The sequence below is a fragment of the Sparassis crispa genome, assembly GCF_003851025.1.
Source record: "Sparassis crispa DNA, contig_000003F, whole genome shotgun sequence".
NCBI classification, from domain to species: domain Eukaryota; kingdom Fungi; phylum Basidiomycota; class Agaricomycetes; order Polyporales; family Sparassidaceae; genus Sparassis; species Sparassis crispa.
The window spans coordinates 3000858-3020407 of NW_020939750.1; the positions used below are offsets into that span (position 1 = coordinate 3000858).

The 19550-nt window shown below is 57.2% G+C and overlaps 6 protein-coding genes across 6 annotated transcripts; 3 read left to right on the forward strand and 3 right to left on the reverse strand.

Moving 5' to 3' along the window:
- Positions 1 to 304: 304 nt before the first annotated feature.
- On the forward strand, positions 305 to 2700 carry SCP_0410980 (Glutathione reductase; the record flags this gene model as incomplete). Its single annotated transcript, XM_027757825.1, has 7 exons — positions 305 to 385; positions 1118 to 1196; positions 1248 to 1264; positions 1311 to 2227; positions 2278 to 2354; positions 2403 to 2630; positions 2681 to 2700. The coding sequence occupies 7 exons, from the start codon at positions 305 to 307 to the stop codon at positions 2698 to 2700; spliced, it is 1419 nt and encodes a 472-aa protein (XP_027613626.1).
- Positions 2701 to 3358: 658 nt separating this feature from the next.
- On the reverse strand, positions 3359 to 4174 carry SCP_0410990 (Uncharacterized methyltransferase; the record flags this gene model as incomplete). The annotated part of the gene is made up of 1 exon (XM_027757826.1): positions 3359 to 4174. The coding sequence occupies one exon, from the start codon at positions 4172 to 4174 to the stop codon at positions 3359 to 3361; it is 816 nt and encodes a 271-aa protein (XP_027613627.1).
- Positions 4175 to 8782: 4608 nt separating this feature from the next.
- Positions 8783 to 9043, reverse strand: SCP_0411000 (hypothetical protein; the record flags this gene model as incomplete). Its single annotated transcript, XM_027757827.1, has 1 exon — positions 8783 to 9043. The coding sequence occupies one exon, from the start codon at positions 9041 to 9043 to the stop codon at positions 8783 to 8785; it is 261 nt and encodes an 86-aa protein (XP_027613628.1).
- Positions 9044 to 11912: 2869 nt separating this feature from the next.
- Positions 11913 to 12179, reverse strand: SCP_0411010 (hypothetical protein; the record flags this gene model as incomplete). Its single annotated transcript, XM_027757828.1, has 2 exons — positions 11913 to 12085; positions 12140 to 12179. The coding sequence occupies 2 exons, from the start codon at positions 12177 to 12179 to the stop codon at positions 11913 to 11915; spliced, it is 213 nt and encodes a 70-aa protein (XP_027613629.1).
- A 1190-nt stretch (positions 12180 to 13369) lies between these two features.
- Positions 13370 to 15486, forward strand: SCP_0411020 (hypothetical protein; the record flags this gene model as incomplete). Its single annotated transcript, XM_027757829.1, has 3 exons — positions 13370 to 14568; positions 14624 to 15341; positions 15403 to 15486. 3 exons carry the CDS (start codon positions 13370 to 13372, stop codon positions 15484 to 15486), a joined length of 2001 nt encoding a protein of 666 aa, XP_027613630.1.
- A 2883-nt stretch (positions 15487 to 18369) lies between these two features.
- SCP_0411030 (hypothetical protein) lies at positions 18370 to 18620 on the forward strand (the record flags this gene model as incomplete). Its single annotated transcript, XM_027757830.1, has 2 exons — positions 18370 to 18480; positions 18528 to 18620. The coding sequence occupies 2 exons, from the start codon at positions 18370 to 18372 to the stop codon at positions 18618 to 18620; spliced, it is 204 nt and encodes a 67-aa protein (XP_027613631.1).
- Positions 18621 to 19550: the final 930 nt, after the last annotated feature.

Consider the following 19550-nt stretch of genomic DNA (forward strand, 5'->3'; position numbering starts at 1 on the left):
GCTAGGAGCACCCGCGCTATTTTCTCGCGTAATTTTTTTCCGTGTACGAAAGCGAGTGTCATCACGAGAAACGCGAACACGAGCACAACGAACAGAGTTGCGATTGCGCACCAGAGATTACACCAGGTAAGCTCGCCAAGCCTCCCACCCCGCACCCCTGCTTTGATCGATACAAGTCGATGCTGACTGATGCATGACGCATACATAGATAAGAAGAGCGTTTAGCACTAGCGTCCTCGACCGTACCGAGATTGAAGCAGAAGAAGAATTCACTAGTGCGAACGAAGAAGAGAAGACAGACAGTATGCCTCCTGTGACGAAGCCCGCGCACGAGAAATACGATGTTGTGTGGATTGGAGGAGGAAGTGGAGGAGTTGCTGGTTCGGTGAGTGGGCTTTTGTCTGGAAATCCTGTCTGTGCGTTCGTATATCACGCGCGGACGGTCAGCCGTGTACACGGTTTATGTCTGTACCGTTCGCACGTGTTGTGGTTCTGCGAGACTATGTCTAGGTATATGCGCGGTGATGCTTTGGTATCACCGCATAGTGTGACTTCTGCGAGGCTCGAAAGGCCCCTAACGCTCGATGTGTGCGTGCATTGTGCATTGGCAGGGCTGCAGCACAATACCTTTCGTTGAAACTTCCTTCGCACCTTGATGCGCGCTCTGCCCTTCTTTCAAGTGGTCTATGACATCATATGTGCAAGTAATGCGTCAGACGTTCCCGCTGGAGGGAACTCACGATGAAGTTGTTTGTCGGTGACATCGGGCTGCGACGCGATACCTGAGTACTCTCAGACGGGCCAGCTCTCACCCAAATTGTCCGACATGCGCACCAATATGGCGTACGCCAAGGGTATCATATAGTTTTCATGGGTCAAGGACACGCTAATTACGCATCCTTGAACCCAGACATACTGAAATTAGGTATACGTGGTACGGAGGACAGTTTACCTTCTTGGAGAAGAACGACCCTGTTATAGCGATGTCTCCGAAAGAATATGCTCAAATATTGGACTGTATTCTCGGGGTGCCAAACGTCGATGGCATGACTCCCTCGTATTGTGGTTCCGACGGTGCTTCAACGACGATCGCTGACCCGACTTCTCCCTTGAATAGCGTAGGGCTGCATCGTTCGGCGCGAAAGTTGCCCTGATTGAAGCGAGTGATCGTCTGGGAGGAACATGCGTCAACGTCGGTGCGTAAATTGATCTGTTGTTTCTATTGTTTTCTAAACATGCGCATATAGGCTGTGTTCCAAAGAAGGTCAGCAGATGTCGTTTTCCGACTACATGGTTCTAATGCATTGCAGATTATGTGGCACGCTGCAGACATTGCAGACAAAATCCGTCATGCTGAAGGCTACCAATTCAAAGGCCCGGGCATCGGCCTGCCGCAATTCGACTGGGAGGCGTTCAAGCCGCAGCGCGACGCATACATTCGGCGGCTGAACGGGATTTACGACTCGAACATCATGAAGGAAGGCGTGGAGTTGCACCATGGGTTTGGGAGCGTGCTCTCCCCCACTGAGGTCGAAGTCACTCGGCCGGACGGGACGAAGTATGCGCTGAAGGCAGGAAGGATCGTGATCGCGACGGGTGGGCGGCCGACGATGCCCAGCGACGAGGCGATCCCCGGCGCGAGCCTCGGCATTGACTCGGACGGATTTTTTGACCTGAAGGAGCAGCCGCGGCGCGTGGCGGTCGTCGGCGCGGGTTACATCGCGGTTGAGCTGGCGGGGGTGTTCCACACGCTCGGGAGCGAGGTGCACATGTTCATACGCGGGGAGACGGTGCTGAGGACGTTCGACCCGACGCTCGGGGAGGTGCTCACGAAGTGGATGGAGCATACGGGGATCCACTTCCATCGGGGAACGCACGTCAAGCGGGTTGACGGTGAGCGCGGGAAGAGCCTTCGTGTGAGTACGGACAAGGGCGAGACGATCGAGGTCGACGAAGTCCTGTGGGCGATTGGGCGTCACGCAAACACGGAGAATCTAGGGCTGGAGAAGCTCGGTGTCGAGGTGGACAAGCATGGCAACGTTGTCGTGGACGAGTACCAGAACTCGCGTGTGCCCGGCATCCATGCGCTCGGTGATGTCGCCGGTCGTGCGCTGCTCACTCCCGTTGCTATCGCTGCGGGACGTCGGCTCTCTAACAGGCTTTATGGTCCGGCCAAGTACCAGAAGGACAAGCTCAGTTATGAAGATATCCCCACTGTCGTATTCTCGTGCGTTTCTTGGTTCTTACTCGGCCCCTCATTCTGACACATTGACATAGGCATCCCCCGATTGGCACGGTCGGTCTCACGGAGCCTGAAGCGCGAAAGGTTTATGGCGACTCTGCCGTGAAGATTTGTGAGTGCTGCTGTGTTTCTCATAGATGTCTCATTGACCACCTCGTAGACAAGTCGTCATTCCGGGCGCTCTACTTCTCGATGATCCCGGAAGAACACAAGGAGCCGTCTATGTACAAGCTGATCTGTGTGGGCGAGGAGGAGCGCGTCGTCGGCATTCATATCATCGGGCTCGGCAGCGACGAAGTCATGCAGGGCTTCGCGGTTGCGGTCAAGATGGGCGCGACTAAGGAGGATTTGGACAGCACTGTCGCGATCCACCCGACGTCAGGAGAGGGTAAGTAGTTTCTGCGTTGCTGAGTGACGCGTACTAATTCGCTTACGCAGAGCTGGTCACTTTGCGTTGAGAGTTGTGGACTTGTTTTTCCTTTGTTTTGTTCATCGTCATTTGGAAGAGACAAGGTGTTCGGCAGTAGAATCGATCGATCGAGCATGTACATGTGATCCCAGTAAATGTGTTGCCTCCAGTCTTATATGTAGCATGTGTGAGATTGCGCGAACATGAATGAAGCCAGTCATACGTGATACACCGACACTGTTGTCTGTGCACGAATTTCAATCACTAACGTTCCAATGGCTAACAGACCCAACTGTAGGCTACGCAGGCCCACCGCAGTTGATCATGAATACTGTGCATTCACACCAAAGTACACCAAAGCCGTCTTAGACCGATTGGGTCCACTGCAACATCTTTGGTGCGTGGTTCTTCCTTCACGTTAGTTTTTCTGGTCTTTGGGATCAGTTGAGTGGCAGTCGACATATCTTCCGATTGTCCACTCACTGTATTGTGAACGCTCCCTTGGAAGTACTCACGCGATTGATGCTGACGGAGCATTCCCATGAGTCCTTCAGTTGGAAATATGATGCGGTCCATCTGGGGTTTCACTTACTAGATGACTGGTTGCCACAAGGGTTCGGAAGACATGCTATTTTGTATGTGACATCTAGAAGTACATGGTACAAGTCAATTTTTGCTTATTCCGTTGTATGTGTACTAGAAGCTCTTCAGACTGTTGCCAAGATTTCACCTTGGATGTAAGCAAACCAGCCATCCTCCTCAGCGATCCAATCACGCCACACCTGCGCGTACCGCTCCAAAGCTTCCCTCGTCGCAAAGCCCTTCTCGATCGCAGTACGCGCGAATTCTGAAGCGACGACACGATCGGCCCAAAGGGTTCCCCACCATGCGCGTTCTTCCGGAGAGCTGTAGCACGAGACACTCGCAGTCTTGGTGATGTTGGCCAGATCGAACCCGGCCTCGCGCGCCCACGCATGCAGGCGTCGTCCCGCATACGGGTCGCCGCCGTTCGCGCGGGCGACACGCACGTACAGCGCGTTCCACTCCGTGATGCCCTCGAGATCGGGGTACCACGTCGAGGCTGCGAAGACGGCCTCGCGGACGGCGATAATCCCGCCAGGCTTCGTGACGCGGCGCATCTCGCGCAGAACCCGGACGGGATCCCCGACATGCTGCAGCACCTGGTGGGCGTGCACGACGTCGAAAGTGCCGTCGGGGTATGTCAGCCCGTTCACGTCGCCGACGTGGAATTGCACGTTCTTCACTCCGCGTGCGGCCGCATTTGCGCGGGCCTTTTCCAGGACATCGTCGGAGAGCTCTACGCCGATGACATCGCCGTTCGGGACGAGTGCTGCTAGATCGATGGTGATCGTGCCAGGGCCGCACCCGACGTCCAAGATGCGCATGTCGGGGCGCAGCGAGCTGAGTAAGTACGCCGCAGAATTGGCCGCGGTACGCGAGGAGTGTGAGCGCAGTACGGATTCATGGTACCCGTGGATATAATGAGCTGTCTCGGTAGACATATTTCACGCTCAAATGAATGAAGTTAGGAGTCTGCATCCTCGAGGTAATTCAGGAAGTGGTTAGAATAACAATGGTGAGACCGTAGGAATTAAGTAAACAAACCCGCTGTGATGTCTGTGCGGTGAAGGTGGGGCCGCGAGATGGTGAATCTCCTGCAGCTGTTCACTATATTAATTACTCGCACCGACGGTACCGACCGGCGACGTCGCTCGAGTCATATCGAAGCATTCCAGTGGATGATACAATTGAGATTGATGAGTATGTACAGTATCTCTTTCTATATCCGTCAAGATGGCTCATTTCTCAATGGTGCCAGGAGTAAAAGTGCATCGATGGCGCGAAGTTCTGAAGCTGATGTAAACTGTCAAAGGGCCCCATCGCTCAGTCATCTAGCACCGCCTCCTTATCTCAGTGGTAATATTTGTGCTTGCAATTTGTAGGCGACCCCGCAATTTGCACACAGAGCGCCGTCGTTGCGAATGGAAAGAGACCGATGGTTATGGGCTCACCTTCACCTGGCCGAACCTGGCCGAACGCGCACACCAATAAGTCAAAACCGTATGTGGATGCAATGCCTGTTTTGATAGTTGACTTTTGATCTAGAAAATAGGACCCATTGAGATTGCTCCGAGGGTCAGTCGTATCACCGGAACGAATGAAATACAAGCCCCCGGAGCTTCGCAGACACACAAGCGGCTCATGCGAAGGATGCTATTAAACAGATATCCTCTGTTCTATGAGATTTGGACCGATACTGTTGACCGGAAGGCATACAATCTGAATGAGACCGCGGATTTTGCAAGTGCCGCTGCTGATCATAGGATCTCAGGACCAAGAATCATGATCACCGTTCTTGCATCAGAAGGAGCTTTGCAGTCGCGGAGCCACAGCGACGAGGACAAGCTTAAGGAGCTTGCACATGCGCAGACTCCACGAAGAGAAGTCGCAATTGCAGTCAAGGACCCGTATGGACATGATACGTACAGGTGACCCGTCTGAGAAATCGATTAACGCGGAAGGCTGTACCCGCGAATCTCGAGCGCCCCGCGTTAGCCAGGTTGATGCGTCGCAGTAAGTAGCTGCGTCTGGAACTATCTGCATTCGCGATGCATGAAGCCATCGGAACTCCAGCAAAAGCCATCGATTGTCGGGGCAGGCTCGGGCATGTGCCCCGATTCTCATCGTATTGGTATTGGAAGACGGGGCGATGGGGAACGCTGAACGCGCCTTCTGGGCACATGTCTCGATATGCAACGGTGAGAGGCGGTCTCGTTGAGACTGTCATCCAAACGATTACGATACATCGTATTAACAGCGGCCTGCCATAATTACCTGCATTCCAAGAACGCGTCAGCAATGTCCGCAGGGGAAAATATGGAATAAAAGAACTCCTTACAGTAATTTGATAGCGTTCGTGCTCGATCGTAAATTCTTCGCCATCTGCCCGCTCCAACGCCACATTGAGAGGTCCGACGCCCACGACCAGAGGAGCAAATTCTCGATAGAACAAATTAATGCGCTCGCGACGCCCAAGAAGGTAGAGATTGATACAGTGCAGGATGTCCGGGGGCCATCACTCACACGCTCTCATACTTAGGAAGGGCGGAGTGGGATCGATAGCGCACCAGATGAATTGGACACGAGACCGAGTAAGGGCGGGAGGGCGCATCCAAACCACAAAGCAAGGTCATCTCGATTAGCGGGCCCAATGGGCAGGCTTGGGACAGGTACCATGGGATTCTAGATGACAGGCTGCACTGTGGGCGGCTTTCGTAAGTTCATTGTTGAACGCATTTGGCGGCAGCTGTCACGGGGTTGAACAGATTCGAGTGAGAGGCGGAAAGTTGTCAGCTGGTTGCCTGTTCCATGCATGTACTATTCGTGAAGAAGGCCATGTCTATCAGGTGTGAGCGCGCAGAATGCATTGAATGGGAACCAGAGAAGGACGAAGAGGCGTGAACTGCTTGCCCTCGCGCCAGCATTGAATAATAACCAGACGCCGCGGGGCCACCGCGGTACACTAGAAGTACAGTGCGTGGTCTACCACAGAACCGCCGGAGAAGTTTTTGGGAACGCGAAGGCAGCTGTAGGGACCGAGGGAGCGCTGAGTTGTGCCGGGAGTTCGGACATGAATGTGGAAAAGAACAAACGAGGCAGCTGCGCACTGGGACTGCGGCGAGCAGATTACAAGCATTCGAGCTTTGTTGGAGTGAAGGTAATGTGTGAACAGATCTTGCAGGCAAAATCGATAAACATCCGCCCCAACCTTGAAAACACAGCTAACCATGAGAGGGCTCGAAAACCAGATAAATTTGATAAATCCTCTGAGAGTAAAGCAGTACTCGCGGACTCACAATAGAATGTGCGAAGAAGCACTGGTACAACCAGAATAAGTACGAATATGGAAAGTGTAACAAAACTATAAGAGCCAGAGATGAAACCTGAGCGAGCTTCGGGCGTAAAGCAGGACAAAGGGCATCGCAAGACGCAGGTGTACACAGAGCCAAACCCCTTTCACAACGCACAGTCCACATTCAAATAGTGACTCCAGCGAAGTATTCGTGAGCAGAGGCATGCACGCACATATAGCGCATGAAAAGCAAGCAGCGAAAACGGCTCACGTAGCACAAAAGCCTCAGATAGAAGCGAGATTGAACGGCCCAGGTGCAGACTCCGTCCGTAGTCCCGGTAACCAAACGATAATTGACAGAACATGGGCAAGACCGAGATGTCTGAAGATTGTCGGGTATCGTAGTCCAAGGTGCCGAGGATACGAAGGCGGAGAGGTGGCTTCGCAAGATCGGTGTGAGCTCTACTGTCAGTTGTCAATCTCTGGGAGCCGAGAATAAGAGAACACCGCCTTCAGGCTCTATCCAACGACGATTGGCGTGACGGCTACGGATCAGATCCATCTGAGCGGGACCACTCGAGCACCCGTCGAGTGCATGTGCAAGATGTGCGTTGCAGGATAGTTCAGAGCCTGCTTAACCATCCTGCGTACGCCATCAGAGCAGGCTGCCGCGGGGGATGTCGAAAAGGACGTACGACGTACGGCAGAGGCCGCATGCAATCCATATACCTATGAAGACCTTCAGATGACAGAGTGACAAGGGTTACGCCCGACCCTCACGCACACAAATTGCTGAGACAAAAATGACGGGGGGAAATAATCTGCAGGTTGCATTCTTCACTCGACAAAGCCATCATCGAACCGACAGAAACCCGCAAGGCAACTGCAACGTGAAAACCTACTGCAGTCCACGTTCACACCACGCCGCAAGTACAGCGCTGCTCGCCTCCAGCTCCGAGTATCGCGGTCCGCACACGCAGCAGCGAACCTGAGTTCGGCCGTACAATTCCATGTTCAAGGAATCTGGCTTGCCAAAAACAAACCGGACACACGACACAGGATCTTTGGTCGGCCATCTCGCCAGCTGAGCCTCCTCGCGCGAGAACCGGAGAAACCCCATTTTCGTCGCATCAGAGCGACGAACGTTCGTCCCGTCGTGAGATGCGCGCCCCGGTCGCCGCGGCACACGCAATCCAAGTGGTGGAACCACCCGTAGTTGGAAGCGATGGCACAATATGAGATCGTTGGGCTTGGCGGATCTGCAGCATGCTAAACCAGGACGGCAGTCTTGCACGTAATAACCCCTGAATGGACGCGAGATCTTCACTACACCCGACGGTCTCGAGCTTTGCACGCAAGACCAGGGACGCGGGAGGTTTTTCCGTCTCGAAGGGCACAGAACAAGAAATCACACTGCCACCGGGGAGATGCAGTCCTTAGTTGGGAAGAACAGCGAGAAGAGAACTTGCGACGACGTTGGGGCAACCTCCGCAGAAGCCAGGACAAGATAAGCGGGTGCGAGAGCGACCTGACCTATTAGGTGAAGGCACCACGAAGATGTTGCCAAGCGTTCCCTTTGTCGTCAGAATGGAAGCAACGAAGACCTACACGATAAATTAGCTTGTTTCTGTGCTGCGCGGTGGTTTGCGTTTATTCTATAGCGCACGCAGAAGACAACGCGGACATGGCGAGGAGATGAGATAGCATCCCGATAAGAGGTGGGCCGCTCTAATTCCAGGTGACATCCAGTTCGCTCGAACATCGGACGAAGCCACAGCGGTCTCGAGATAGCTGCATAGAACCACCACCGAATGACGTGGTTGGACGAACGTTCTTCAGGTTCGAGAGGACAAGAAAATAGGCAGAACAGTGGAGCGTGGCTGCGTCAGGGCCGAGCACGCACGCTGACGCCACACCCCCCATGTCCAAGCTTGTTCCTCTGTTTCTCCACGCCACCGCTCGTGCTCGTCCGACACATCGCGAAGCAGCGATAAGATATGGGCGCAGCGGCGTCGTAGTGTACAACAGATTCCGACTGTCGACCAGCTCGGAAAAGAGGGTAGCTCTATTACGTCCCACGCGCGCGGTGGTACAAGCAAGCATCGGCGTCCGAATCCGGGGGAAGCAAACGCAAACGCTGGGCAGAGAGATGATGGACCCATTGACATGATTCAGACGGTGATCACGCCCACGCCAGTCCATTGCTGGATAGCAGGGCACAGCACTAGCTAGCGCCTGAACAAGGGAGCCTTACAGACTAGCGCCCGGCGGCTTTACATCCGAGGATAGCAGATCGGGCCCAAGCGAGCGGATCGACGAGAGTCTCCTTCCCGTCGGGCGCAGTACGCGAACATGTGCAACGGATCGCCGTGCCTGTTGTGGATGCCATAGCGATGCCAGCGGAGACAGAGATTGCAAACGAGGGCTGCTCGGGGTCGTGATGCACCGCGAAGTTCGAGAGGGCGAAACCAAGGGATTGTCCGGGCCCACTGGTCTCGAAATCGCGGGTTCCGAGCATCGCGGCTTCGGGACGCGCAACTGAGCGGTGACGGAGATCGAGAAGCGGAATGTTGTTAGCGAGAAAGATCCGTGTAGTGAAGACATACGTATGCCTTGATCCCTGCGGCGCGTCGCCGAGAGAGGACGGCAGATGGCAGTTGGGAACGAGACGGTGCGAAGCGGGGCAAAGTCCATGAGTAAGTAAGAACCGCGCTGGCGTTCGCTGAGATGGTCGAATTAAAGCGCATGACAAACGAACCTGCGCTCAGTCATTGCCGGAACGCCTGCGCATACGACACGCAATCTCCGTCATAACCGGCGAACAACCTGCGGTAGACAATCCGTCAGCAGAGGATTTGAAACACCTTCACGTGCGTACTTAGTTATCCAGCTCATTTATCGTTGATTGCAAGCAGGAGAAAGGAAGGTCGGCGACTGCACCACAGCGCGAGGACCCGCATCCACGTAGGGAAAACTAACGTCAGACTGGGCCAGGAAAATTCCGTCGAACATGCCCACTCCCGAGTTTTCTGTCGGAGATCAGCAACACGTTTGTCGGAGAGCGATACCGCTCTCCTCCACTCCAACCGCAGTGAGAAAGACGCCAAATTGCGACGTGTAATCAAAGGAGAAATCGACCGACGCATCTGTCTGACGGTGAGAAGCGGGGCAAAGTCTATGAGTAAGAACCGCGCTGGCGTTCGCTGAGATGGTCGAATTAAAGCAGATGACAAACGAACCTGCACTCAGTCATTGCCGGAACGCCTGCGCATACGACACGCAATCTCCGTCGTAACCGGCGAACGACCTGCGGTAGACAATCAGTCAGCAGAGGATTTGAAACACCTTCATGCGTGCGTATTTGGCCATGGGTTATCCAGCTCATTTATCGTTGATTGCGAGCAGGAGGAAGGAGAGTCGGCGACTGCACCACAGCGCGAGGACCCACATCCACGTAGGGCGAACTAGCGTCGGTCGGACTAAGCCAGGAACTTTCGGTCGGACGCAGTGCGAGTACTGGCACCTCATGAATTGTCTGTCGGAGATCCGCAACACGTTTGTCGGAGAGCGATCCCACCGCCCTCCTCCACGCCAACCGCAGTGAGAAACACGTCAAACTACGACGTGTAACCAAGCGTGAAATCGAGCGACGATCTGCACATCGTCAGCAATTAATGCTTGCGGCAATACCAATACGCACCTCTCGAGTCCTCACGCCCGGACGAACGGTGCTGGCGGAAGAACCTGCAACCGACTAGATACACACAGAGGGGGCGTCCGCGCACAACATGAAACGCGACGCCACAGCCACCATATACATCCCAGCAGCGCACACGCACGCATGGGCCACACGCGCGAAAACTTCACCCTCAAAGCCGTCCGAGCGCGTTCACCAGTCCCGACTCCCGAGAATGGGCAGCGAGGCCCGGCGCAAGGGGGGGCCGCGACGGCACAACGAACGTGCGACCACGGTGAGAAAACGCGCAGTGACAGCCCGCGGCGACAGACGCGCGTCGGGAAGCAGAGACGCGTTCTCCAGATTGGGCGGCCGGCGCCGGCCGGGGGGGAGGGGGCGGGCGCGCTCCGGGGTCCTGCGCCCGGAGATCTACCCTGGGTGCGGTCAGTGCTGGAGCGAAGCCTTACGGCATTCCCGTAGCACACCGTCTTATTGTAGAGTTTGCGGCAGGCACCAGCCATGGGGCTGCGGGGAACGTCAAGCGGTGTTCCCAGAGGAGGGCTTGGCCTGCTTGGTTTGGGCGGGATGACGGTTTATGGTGGCGGGTGCGGAAACACGATGATGGGACTGTACGTACGTCGTACGGCGGGGGACAAGCGGAGGTGCAAAAATTCCAGACAGAGGGGTTATTAACGTTCATTATGGGCGAGGCTGCGGACGAGCTCGAGGATCCGCACTAGGGTGGCGTGAGCGGCGTTGTATGACATTCAGGAGCTTCGATGTCCTTACGGGCAGAACACGCACCTTAACTCTAAGTTAGAGGTGGGTAGGTAGAGCACTCACTCGAGCCAAGGGCGTCGATTGCACCCGGCCAGGTCGAGTTCGAACGGCACGGAGCCTGGTACAGGAGACGATTCAGCGTGCACAGGAGAGGTCCCTGCCCCAACTCTGCAGGCCCGATAACTAGCAGGGCTAGGCCTATACGAATATTGGAAGGAAAGGAAGGCGTAGCGAAGAAGCGGGAAGACGCAGAAGACGCAGTGCATGACAGGGGGCTGCCCATCGGCCAGCTTGATCGCCCGGTGCACGGTGGGCGTGCCTGGCGATGCACAAGCGGTAAAAAGTGGTACGAATACGAAGCAAGGGCCGCACGATGGCGAATGGATAGTAACCGGTGGACGGGGTACGAGAAGCGAAGACCTGCGGTGCAGAATCAACAAATTTCACTAGCACTGACACATACGAAGAAAGCGACAGGTATGGGCCGCAACTGACACATACGAAGAAAGCGACAGGTATGGACCGCAACACTGAAGTGTTCTGACACTAGTACTGACGGCCCTTCGGCCAGCGGACGGGCGGGGAAGACCAACACCGAGTCTGCACGGCCTCTCCGAGTGCACGCGGACAAACAGCTCACACAACTCGACGCTCGCGCACATGAAAAGGCGGTCCGTCGAGCGAGCACGCCGATAGCGCACCTGCACGCGTGACTTCGGGGGCTGCGAATCGGGATCGGGGATGTCGGTGAGCAGGGTGCGCACGCCGCGCGCCTTCAGGCGCGTCGTGCGCGAATTGGGGCATGCTCCTGCCCCCAGCGCACGATCCCGATCAGGCAATCGGATTACTTATTGCGAGCGCGAATCGTCGATATGGGCCCGCTCAAGAGAGGAATCGCAGTTGGGATCGATACGAGCCGGCGGCAGAGGCGCTACGCGTGGTCGTGTGCTGATGGGAGTTGAGCCTGAGGCCTGAGCGCTGAGCTGCGACGACGGGCGAGCGGAGGAACCGGCGGGCTCCCCGATTTCACGACCAGGTTCGCTGGAGGTGAACTGTGCGTATCATCCGCTCGCATCTCCCGACCACCTCGGGCAACATCGAGCGCTGCCCGCGACGGAGATAAGCCTCGGTCCTGGTTTTGAGTACCCGCCGGCGCACCTGTATCCTTATCGATGCCCCGTGGGGAGGGGGAGAGCATCCGTCGAGCGTCGATGGGCAGCTGGCAAGGCTGCGTCAGGCGCCCTGTCAGAATCAGATCTGATGATACAGTAACAGAGTCTAATGATTAGCAATCGCACGCATGCGAGTGGCGCGTGCGCCTCGGGCGATGCGGTTTGCGAAGGAAGGAATTCTACGAGCGTCAGAGGGAACTGGTGGAATGGAGAATGCGCTCAGCTGGGTCGAGGTTTCATACGGGAACTGAGGGGGAGGGCCAGGGGTATATACATATGGAAGTGAAACACAGTGACCAGGCCGCCGCCGCCGCAACCTGACGGGGTTGTTGTGTTGTTTGCGATTGAAACGACCAAAACGGGCGCGATCGGTGGTGATTCCACTCGATTGCGGCCAAGAGGAGCAACGCGGGTGCACACGTACTGCGGCGTACTGCAGGGGGGTGCGCACCTAGACGTATACGTACGCAGTCCGCAGCTAGAAGCTCCAGAGGAAAAATGGAAAAAGCTGGGCGGCGGCGCACGAGCGGAACCGGCGCGGGGGCTGCGGGAGAGGGATTCAGCGCACCCAGTCTCGGCGCTCGCGCGTCATCCGTGCGGCGTCGGCCGGGTGATGATGCTGATGGGGTCGTGATGGGCAGAAAAGGCAGGAGCGCACGGGAGGCTGGCGTGGGGCACTGGGTGCGGGGCGCTGGGGAGCACAGCCGCCTGGGCCTGGCGGAGATGGAGGAAAGAGGGGTCTGGGACGGAGAGTGACCTCCAGGCCTGGTGAAGGGACAGACAAAGGAGCGTCGAGATCGATGGCGTCGAGGGGCAATTGCTGTTGGCTGGGCGGGGCGGGCGGGAGGCGCGAGCTGTCATCGAGCATGGGCCGGAGCACAGACAGTCCGGAGGTCAGCTGGAGAAGAACATTCGGAGCGCGTATATCCCATATCGGGGAGCTTCCTTCCAGATCGGTGACGAGTTTCACGTGCTGCAGAGACCCCGGAGAGCGCCAGATGCCAAGATGGTGGCGGTATGTCCGGAAAGGGAGAGGGATTCTTCGGGATCGGTGGATGTAATAACGACGTTTATGTGCTTCCGAGAGTAGCCCACTCCCTGCCAAGTTTCGTCGTCTTTAGACCTTCGTCCTTGCGCTCCTCCTCCTCCTCCTCCTCCACCACCCTCTCCGCAGTTCCCGTCACCGCCTCTCTGAGCGTCCTCGACGTCTCCGACGATGACCACCATCATCCATCTCGCATACACCCCGCGCCAGGGCATCCTCCTCAACCCCTCGCCCTCCGTCTCCCCCTACCAGCACTCTTCCCCTCTTCCGCTCTTCGTACCATCCAACACGTCTCTCTCGTCCTCGTCCTCATCCGCCCTCAACACCGACTCTGAATATTGCCTCGGCAGCAGCTCGAGCACGAGCAACAGCAAGGAGCCCTCTCCAGCCCTCGCCGTCCCCCGACCGCTCCCCACCCACTCCACCACCCCCCACTGCTCCAACACCCGCTCGGACTCTCCAGCAGCCACCTCCCGCCGCATACGCTTCGCACCCCTCCCAGACCCTCGCCGCGACGAAGAGCCATTCGCACTCCCCCCGGCCATCCTCGACGACTCCGGCTCCTCCTCCATCACCGAGTCCACCGTTCTCAACGCCCTCGGTCTCGGTCTCCGGTCGCCCGCAGACGACCACAAGGCCCGCTCACCGCGCGGCGACCGCAGCCCGCGCTTCTCCCCCTCTTTCTTCTACGACGCCAAAGCGCCCCCCGCGTCCGAGTCGACACCCACCCTCGCGAGCACCGCCACCGCCGCGTCCTCATGCACGCTCACCACCCCCCACATCCCCCGCCCCGCACACTCCCCCCCGGCCTCGACCGACTCGAGCCCCGCCGCGCCGACCGTGTGCCCGAGCGGGTCCGCGTCCCTCCCGAGCTCGACCCCGCCGTCCGACACCGACGGCGAGTGGGACGTCCTCACGCCCTCGCGCGACGCCGCCGCCGCCGCCCCGCGCAAGGCGGCGCACAAGTGGTCCAAGAAGCTGTTCAAGCCGCTGCTCGGCCCGCTCGCCAAGGGCGCTCCGTGCTCCGGCGCGGGCGCGGGCGACGAGGCGGACGCGAAGGCGAAGGCGCCGTCGAAGCGCCAGCGCGACCGCAGCGGCAGCCGCGGGCGCGACACGACGCCCGACTGGGTCAAGGAGTTTGGCATGCCGCTGGGCCGGTGGCAGTCGGACGATGTGCCGCGAGGGCCCGCGCCGAAGAAGGGGCACCGGGGCGTCGAGTTTGGCCGGACGCAGAGCTTGGATCGCGAGGAGGAGGAGCTGCTCGAGGCGAGCCTGGGGAGGATAAGTAGCAATCACGGTGGGCGGAGGCAGCAGCGCATGCTGAATGGCCGCGTCTATGGCGCGAAAAGGAATCCGTTTGCGAACGCCAGGTGGGCTTTCCGCTTACCTTTGGAAGAGTCGGCGCTGATCGTGCTTCGTTCGCAGACCGGACCCGCAGTTCGTGGAGTGGGGCTACGGCGGCATGGGCAGCGTGCAGGCCTCGAATGGCCACGCGAGCATCTGGTCCAAGGTGCAGTCTTCGGGCGCTATCAACGTCGGGGCACACGATTCGTCCCAGAGCTGGGGCTCGCGCCCGAGCACTGCGAACGGGCGGCTCACCGGCAACGGCGCGCTCGGCAACTCTACGAATACGAGCGGCGCGGCAAAGGCGAGCGCTTCGGACGACGACGGGACTGGAATGGCGTGGGTGCGCAAGAGGCGGGAGCAGCGCGAGCGGGAGCGCAAAGAACGTGAGGAGCGCGAACGGAAGGAGAAGGAGGCGGGGGCGGGGGCCGTCGCCGTGCCCCCCGGGGTTGGCGATGTGCATATGCGCGGGTCCGAGTCTGGCCCGCCGTCTGCGAGCGAGCGGGAGGGCAAGGAGAAGGAGAAGGTGGAGCAGAAGGAGGGACACGTGTATACTGCGGTGACCGTGCCCGCGCGCGCGGCGCACCCCCGCAAAGACGGGCGTGTGGTTCTGGACCCGCCGCATGGCGTGCAGATCATCGTTACCGGTGAGTCTGAGGAGCTCGTGCGGACTGCGAGCAAGGAAAGCGTGGGCGGTGCAGGTGCTGAGGGCTCGGCCGAAGATGGCTCGGGTGAGGACGAGGAAGAGAGCCCGCGTGGGGAGGGCGAGGAGGAAGACGAAGAGGAAGACGAAATGGAGGTGAGTTGTTGTTTCGTTGCATCGTGTGTCCTCGGCTGGCGCTGATTCCGTGTGGCCACAGGAGCGATCCCGCCTGACTGCACTGGGCGCGGGGGTGGAGAAGATCAGCAGACACAAGGAGAGTGCGAGCGTGGCGTCGAATTAGTGCGCTCGGGGCGTCGCCCTCAGTTGCCTGCAGGCCTGGGGTGCGCGGACGCGAGGGGCCCCAACCATCGTGGTGGCGAGTTGGGCTGGAGGCGCCGGTGTATGTGGCCGACGGGGTGTCCGCTCGCATCGGACACAGCCGCGCGACGTCATCGTCGCTGTACACGCGGGCTCCGCTGTATGTGCCAGCACCAATGCGTGCTCCCGTCCAGCTGCTGCATCAACGTCACTCGGCCCTCTGCGCCATCCATCCCGCTAAACCTACCTTTCTCTGTCAATTCGCTTTACGGGCAGCAACGGACTGGTCAGTCATCGAACTGCCGGCCAACCTGCCTCAACAATCACATCTTGCATTCATCTTCGCTGTGCATATTCGACTCCCCTCCGCTCTCGCGCACACACACGTGTACAAAGCTCGTTGTCGCCTTCGTGCTCCCGCTCTCGGTTGTTGTACATAGCTCCACGCATTGCTCGCCGTCACCTCGCCTCGTCTCATGTTCTTGTGCGCCGATGGTGCCTCCGACTCGTCGGCTAATTGCTAATCTACGCCCTCGCAGCGTGCGCTCTGTGCGCCGGCTAATCCTATCGTACACTCCCGTCCAGTAATCTCGCCTCCTCCTTCCCCCGCCGCTGCTCTGCCGCTCTCGATGGGCAGCAACCTGCTGCGGTCGACGTCCTGTCCCCGCCCGATGTTCTGGCTCTGGACGAGCTATCGCATATAACACCATATAACACCATGTCCCTAAAATACCGCGGTGGATACCGTCCTTCTCCCGTGCCCGTTTGTGTGCGGAGCAGGACTGTGCCGCTGTTCTCGTACTTTTCATACACACAGATACTTTTTTCCTATCTTGTCGCCCCGTGCACATCGCGGTGCCCCACTCTCTTTAATGCGTTCCGTTCTGCGTTTTTCGTATCTTTGACGTTCCTATCCTACCAACCATCTTGATCTCCGTCCGTTCGTTTTTCCCTTTCTCGTGCGTTGGCTGTTTCTGGCTCGCCTCGGCGAACTGTGTTTTTTTACGTGCTTGCGTTGCGATTGCTGCTTGCGATTTGTGTGGTTGTAGTTTACTTTATTCGCGTTCCGGGCTCGACTGCGCTCCCGGTGGATTGTTCGTGCGATGTCGAGATTGACGTCGGTACTGTACTTGCTGGTTATCGTTGCTTAGTTGAGCGGTGCGTTGATTGGCATATGAGTGATTCCGGTAGGCGGTCGCGTGTCGATGTCCCTTCGTGGATGGTGAGAACATGGAAGTGTAGATTGGTAGGGTGCTGCTTCGCGCGTACGGCTGGCTGCATTGATGTGACCCGGCGATCGACTAGGCAAGTTGTGCGGTGCGTATTATTATGGCTGCGCGGATAGCCGCAGGCCCGCAGCCATACTCGTAAGACAGCGTCTGGCTTGCACATGCAAAGCGTACGCTTCCAAAGGCAAACCGTACACTGCTTCGATGGCCATCTTCGGGCCTCCTGCTGCTGCAGGATATCCGTGCCTGACTCGATCGATTGATCAGGTAGAACGCGCGCCGGAATATACCTACCGTGGTAGTGGTCCACGGATCCGTCCCGAGACAGGTGAACCTTCCCTGGCCAACGCCGCCCCGCGCGGTCACATCAGGAGACTCGGATCGCCAGAACGCTCGTATCGTAGCCACGACCGTGACCCGTCGACGATTAATGGCACCGGGCGCGAGCTTCTGATATTAGAGGCAGTTTGGGCACGGCCGCTTTTTCGCCCCGCGGTCGACGTTACTGTGAGGCGCACGCGCGCACCACCAAAATGGGGAGTTTGGGGCCGTGGCGATGAGCATCTCCGGCGCTCCGCGCAGTCACTGGGCCCGTCTATAAACTCAGAATTCAGAATTCTGCTGCGCGGCGCGGAGCGCAGGCTTTGAGACGCCGTTTGCGTGCCGCGGGTCCAGCGGGCGGACACGCGCGCGACGTTTCCTGCGATAAAGCACGACGGGATCTCAGGACGGGGGGGACGGGCACAGTCGCTGCGGCGGGTTTTGCACGTTCGAACGTGATGATGTGATGCGAGAGACAGCGCGAGGTGAGTACTTGAGTAACGAGACAAGTTTGACAGAATGGGTTGAACATACAGTACCTGTGCATTCCAGTACCGGAGTTACTTCGGCCATGGAGCACGGGCGCTTCTTAGACGCGTCGGTCACATGTCCGCGCCGTTGTGGAAACCTTCGACTTGTACTCCGAGATGTGAACTCCCATAGGCTCCTACCGGCATACAGTAGCTGGAATATGCGATAATTGAGTAAGTAAGTGGCGAGAATTGGCCAAATTGGATGCTGTGGGAGAAATGTGTTCACTGATTTCAGGTGTTTTGGCCATAACCATTGTCTACCTGCCCTCTGGCCGCCGTGAGCGTGTTGGCCCATATTCATTTCCGGAAATGACTCATGCGCGGTACGATACAGAATACTGTAATTTTACTCCGTCCATCCACCGATATTTATATATAAGGCGCGGCCTTTTCTATACTGTTTCTGTGTGTCTCCTTCTTTCTACAATGTCTTGCTGACCATCTGAATCGTGCCCTCTTCAGGATACTACACTCTACACAACACCTAGAGACGAACAGCCGGACCTACCACAGCCTGGGACACCGTCCTCTGGTCCAAATTCGCCCCAGGTTACTTCAGACGCGTGATCTGCAGGCCAACGGCAGGACGTACAACAGCCTCGTACCCCGCCTTTACGGCGCGCTCTGCCTCCTACTGCTCCACCGCAGGTAACGCCTCACGTCGCCAAATTCTTGAGTCGACAACGGTTTGCATACGTGCCGGAGAAAGACGTGGAGGACCTGCGCATTGACTTGGCGGACGAAACGACAAACTATATTATCGAGATCGGCCTTGAAGACTTCATGGCAGAGCTTGTCCCCGGTCCTGATCCGTCGGATGAAGAAAGAGCCAAATTCGAGAATTTTGAATGCGTAAAGCGTGACGGGTTCGAGACTGATATGTATCCTGGTTTGGTGCGTGTCTTCTTTTTCCATATTCTTTTGTTCACATTAGTTTATAGTGTACAGTCTTTCAATCTGTTATAAACGCCGTCCCTCAGAGTGGCCTCTCTGCTAAAGACACTGGCGAATACCCGGACGTGACTGGTACTTAAGTAACAAGCGACGAGAATATCACTAAATTCGGCATTGGAATCTATCCTACAACCGCCGCTGCGAAGGAAGCTTACTCTGTTCCGACGAAACAGTTGATGCGGGGCAAATCGGCTCAACGCCGGAAGTACTACATGGCGAGAGTCTCCTGGGCTTGGACTTGCGTACCTATAGAGGTCAAGAATAACCATCAGAAATCAGCTTTCGAGTTCAATGATCCTGGGGCACATTTTCTTCGCGCTCATTCGCACGATGGCTTACGGACCTTGGGACAGATCACCGAGCATGCGGTGCAGATACTCCTTCGCCAGCACCGCCTCTTTTGCCTCATGGTTTTCATCTGCAAATCTGGTGCCCGGATTCTTGAATGATTGGGTTATGTGCAAATACAAGGAACATCTTGGCAAAGGTGCCTCGCAGAAAGTCGCTCGGCATGTATCATGATTGTGTGCTGTCGTTTCGTGGAATCTAACCTTGTTGACCGTCAGGGCACTTGGCAATTCATGTCTGCTCTGTTACTCTGTTATCCGACGGTCAAGGGGCAGGGAGTTTCTGATGACATGGAATCGTTTGTTCAGTTGGTGCACTGGTTAGCACTCAAGTACCACCCGCATGATATTTCAGGTTCGCCTCTCCGGACCCACATTGAATCAACCTACAATGAATGTGATCGCACACTTGCTGGCTACTACATCGGTGGTACTAACAAATTCTCGACTATCAAGGCAGGACTGGTGCCATTCAATGTTTCAGGCAACACCGCGTTGAGTAACCTTCTTCACTCTCTGATCGAACTTTGTCGTAGAAATTATGCTGCCATTGGCATTGATGCATTGGGACCGGTCCATGGAGCAACCACTACTACTCCCTCCGCACCGGTTACATATCGAGCTGAACTCCCACCCGGCTTTGACATTGTGACACCCGCAGCT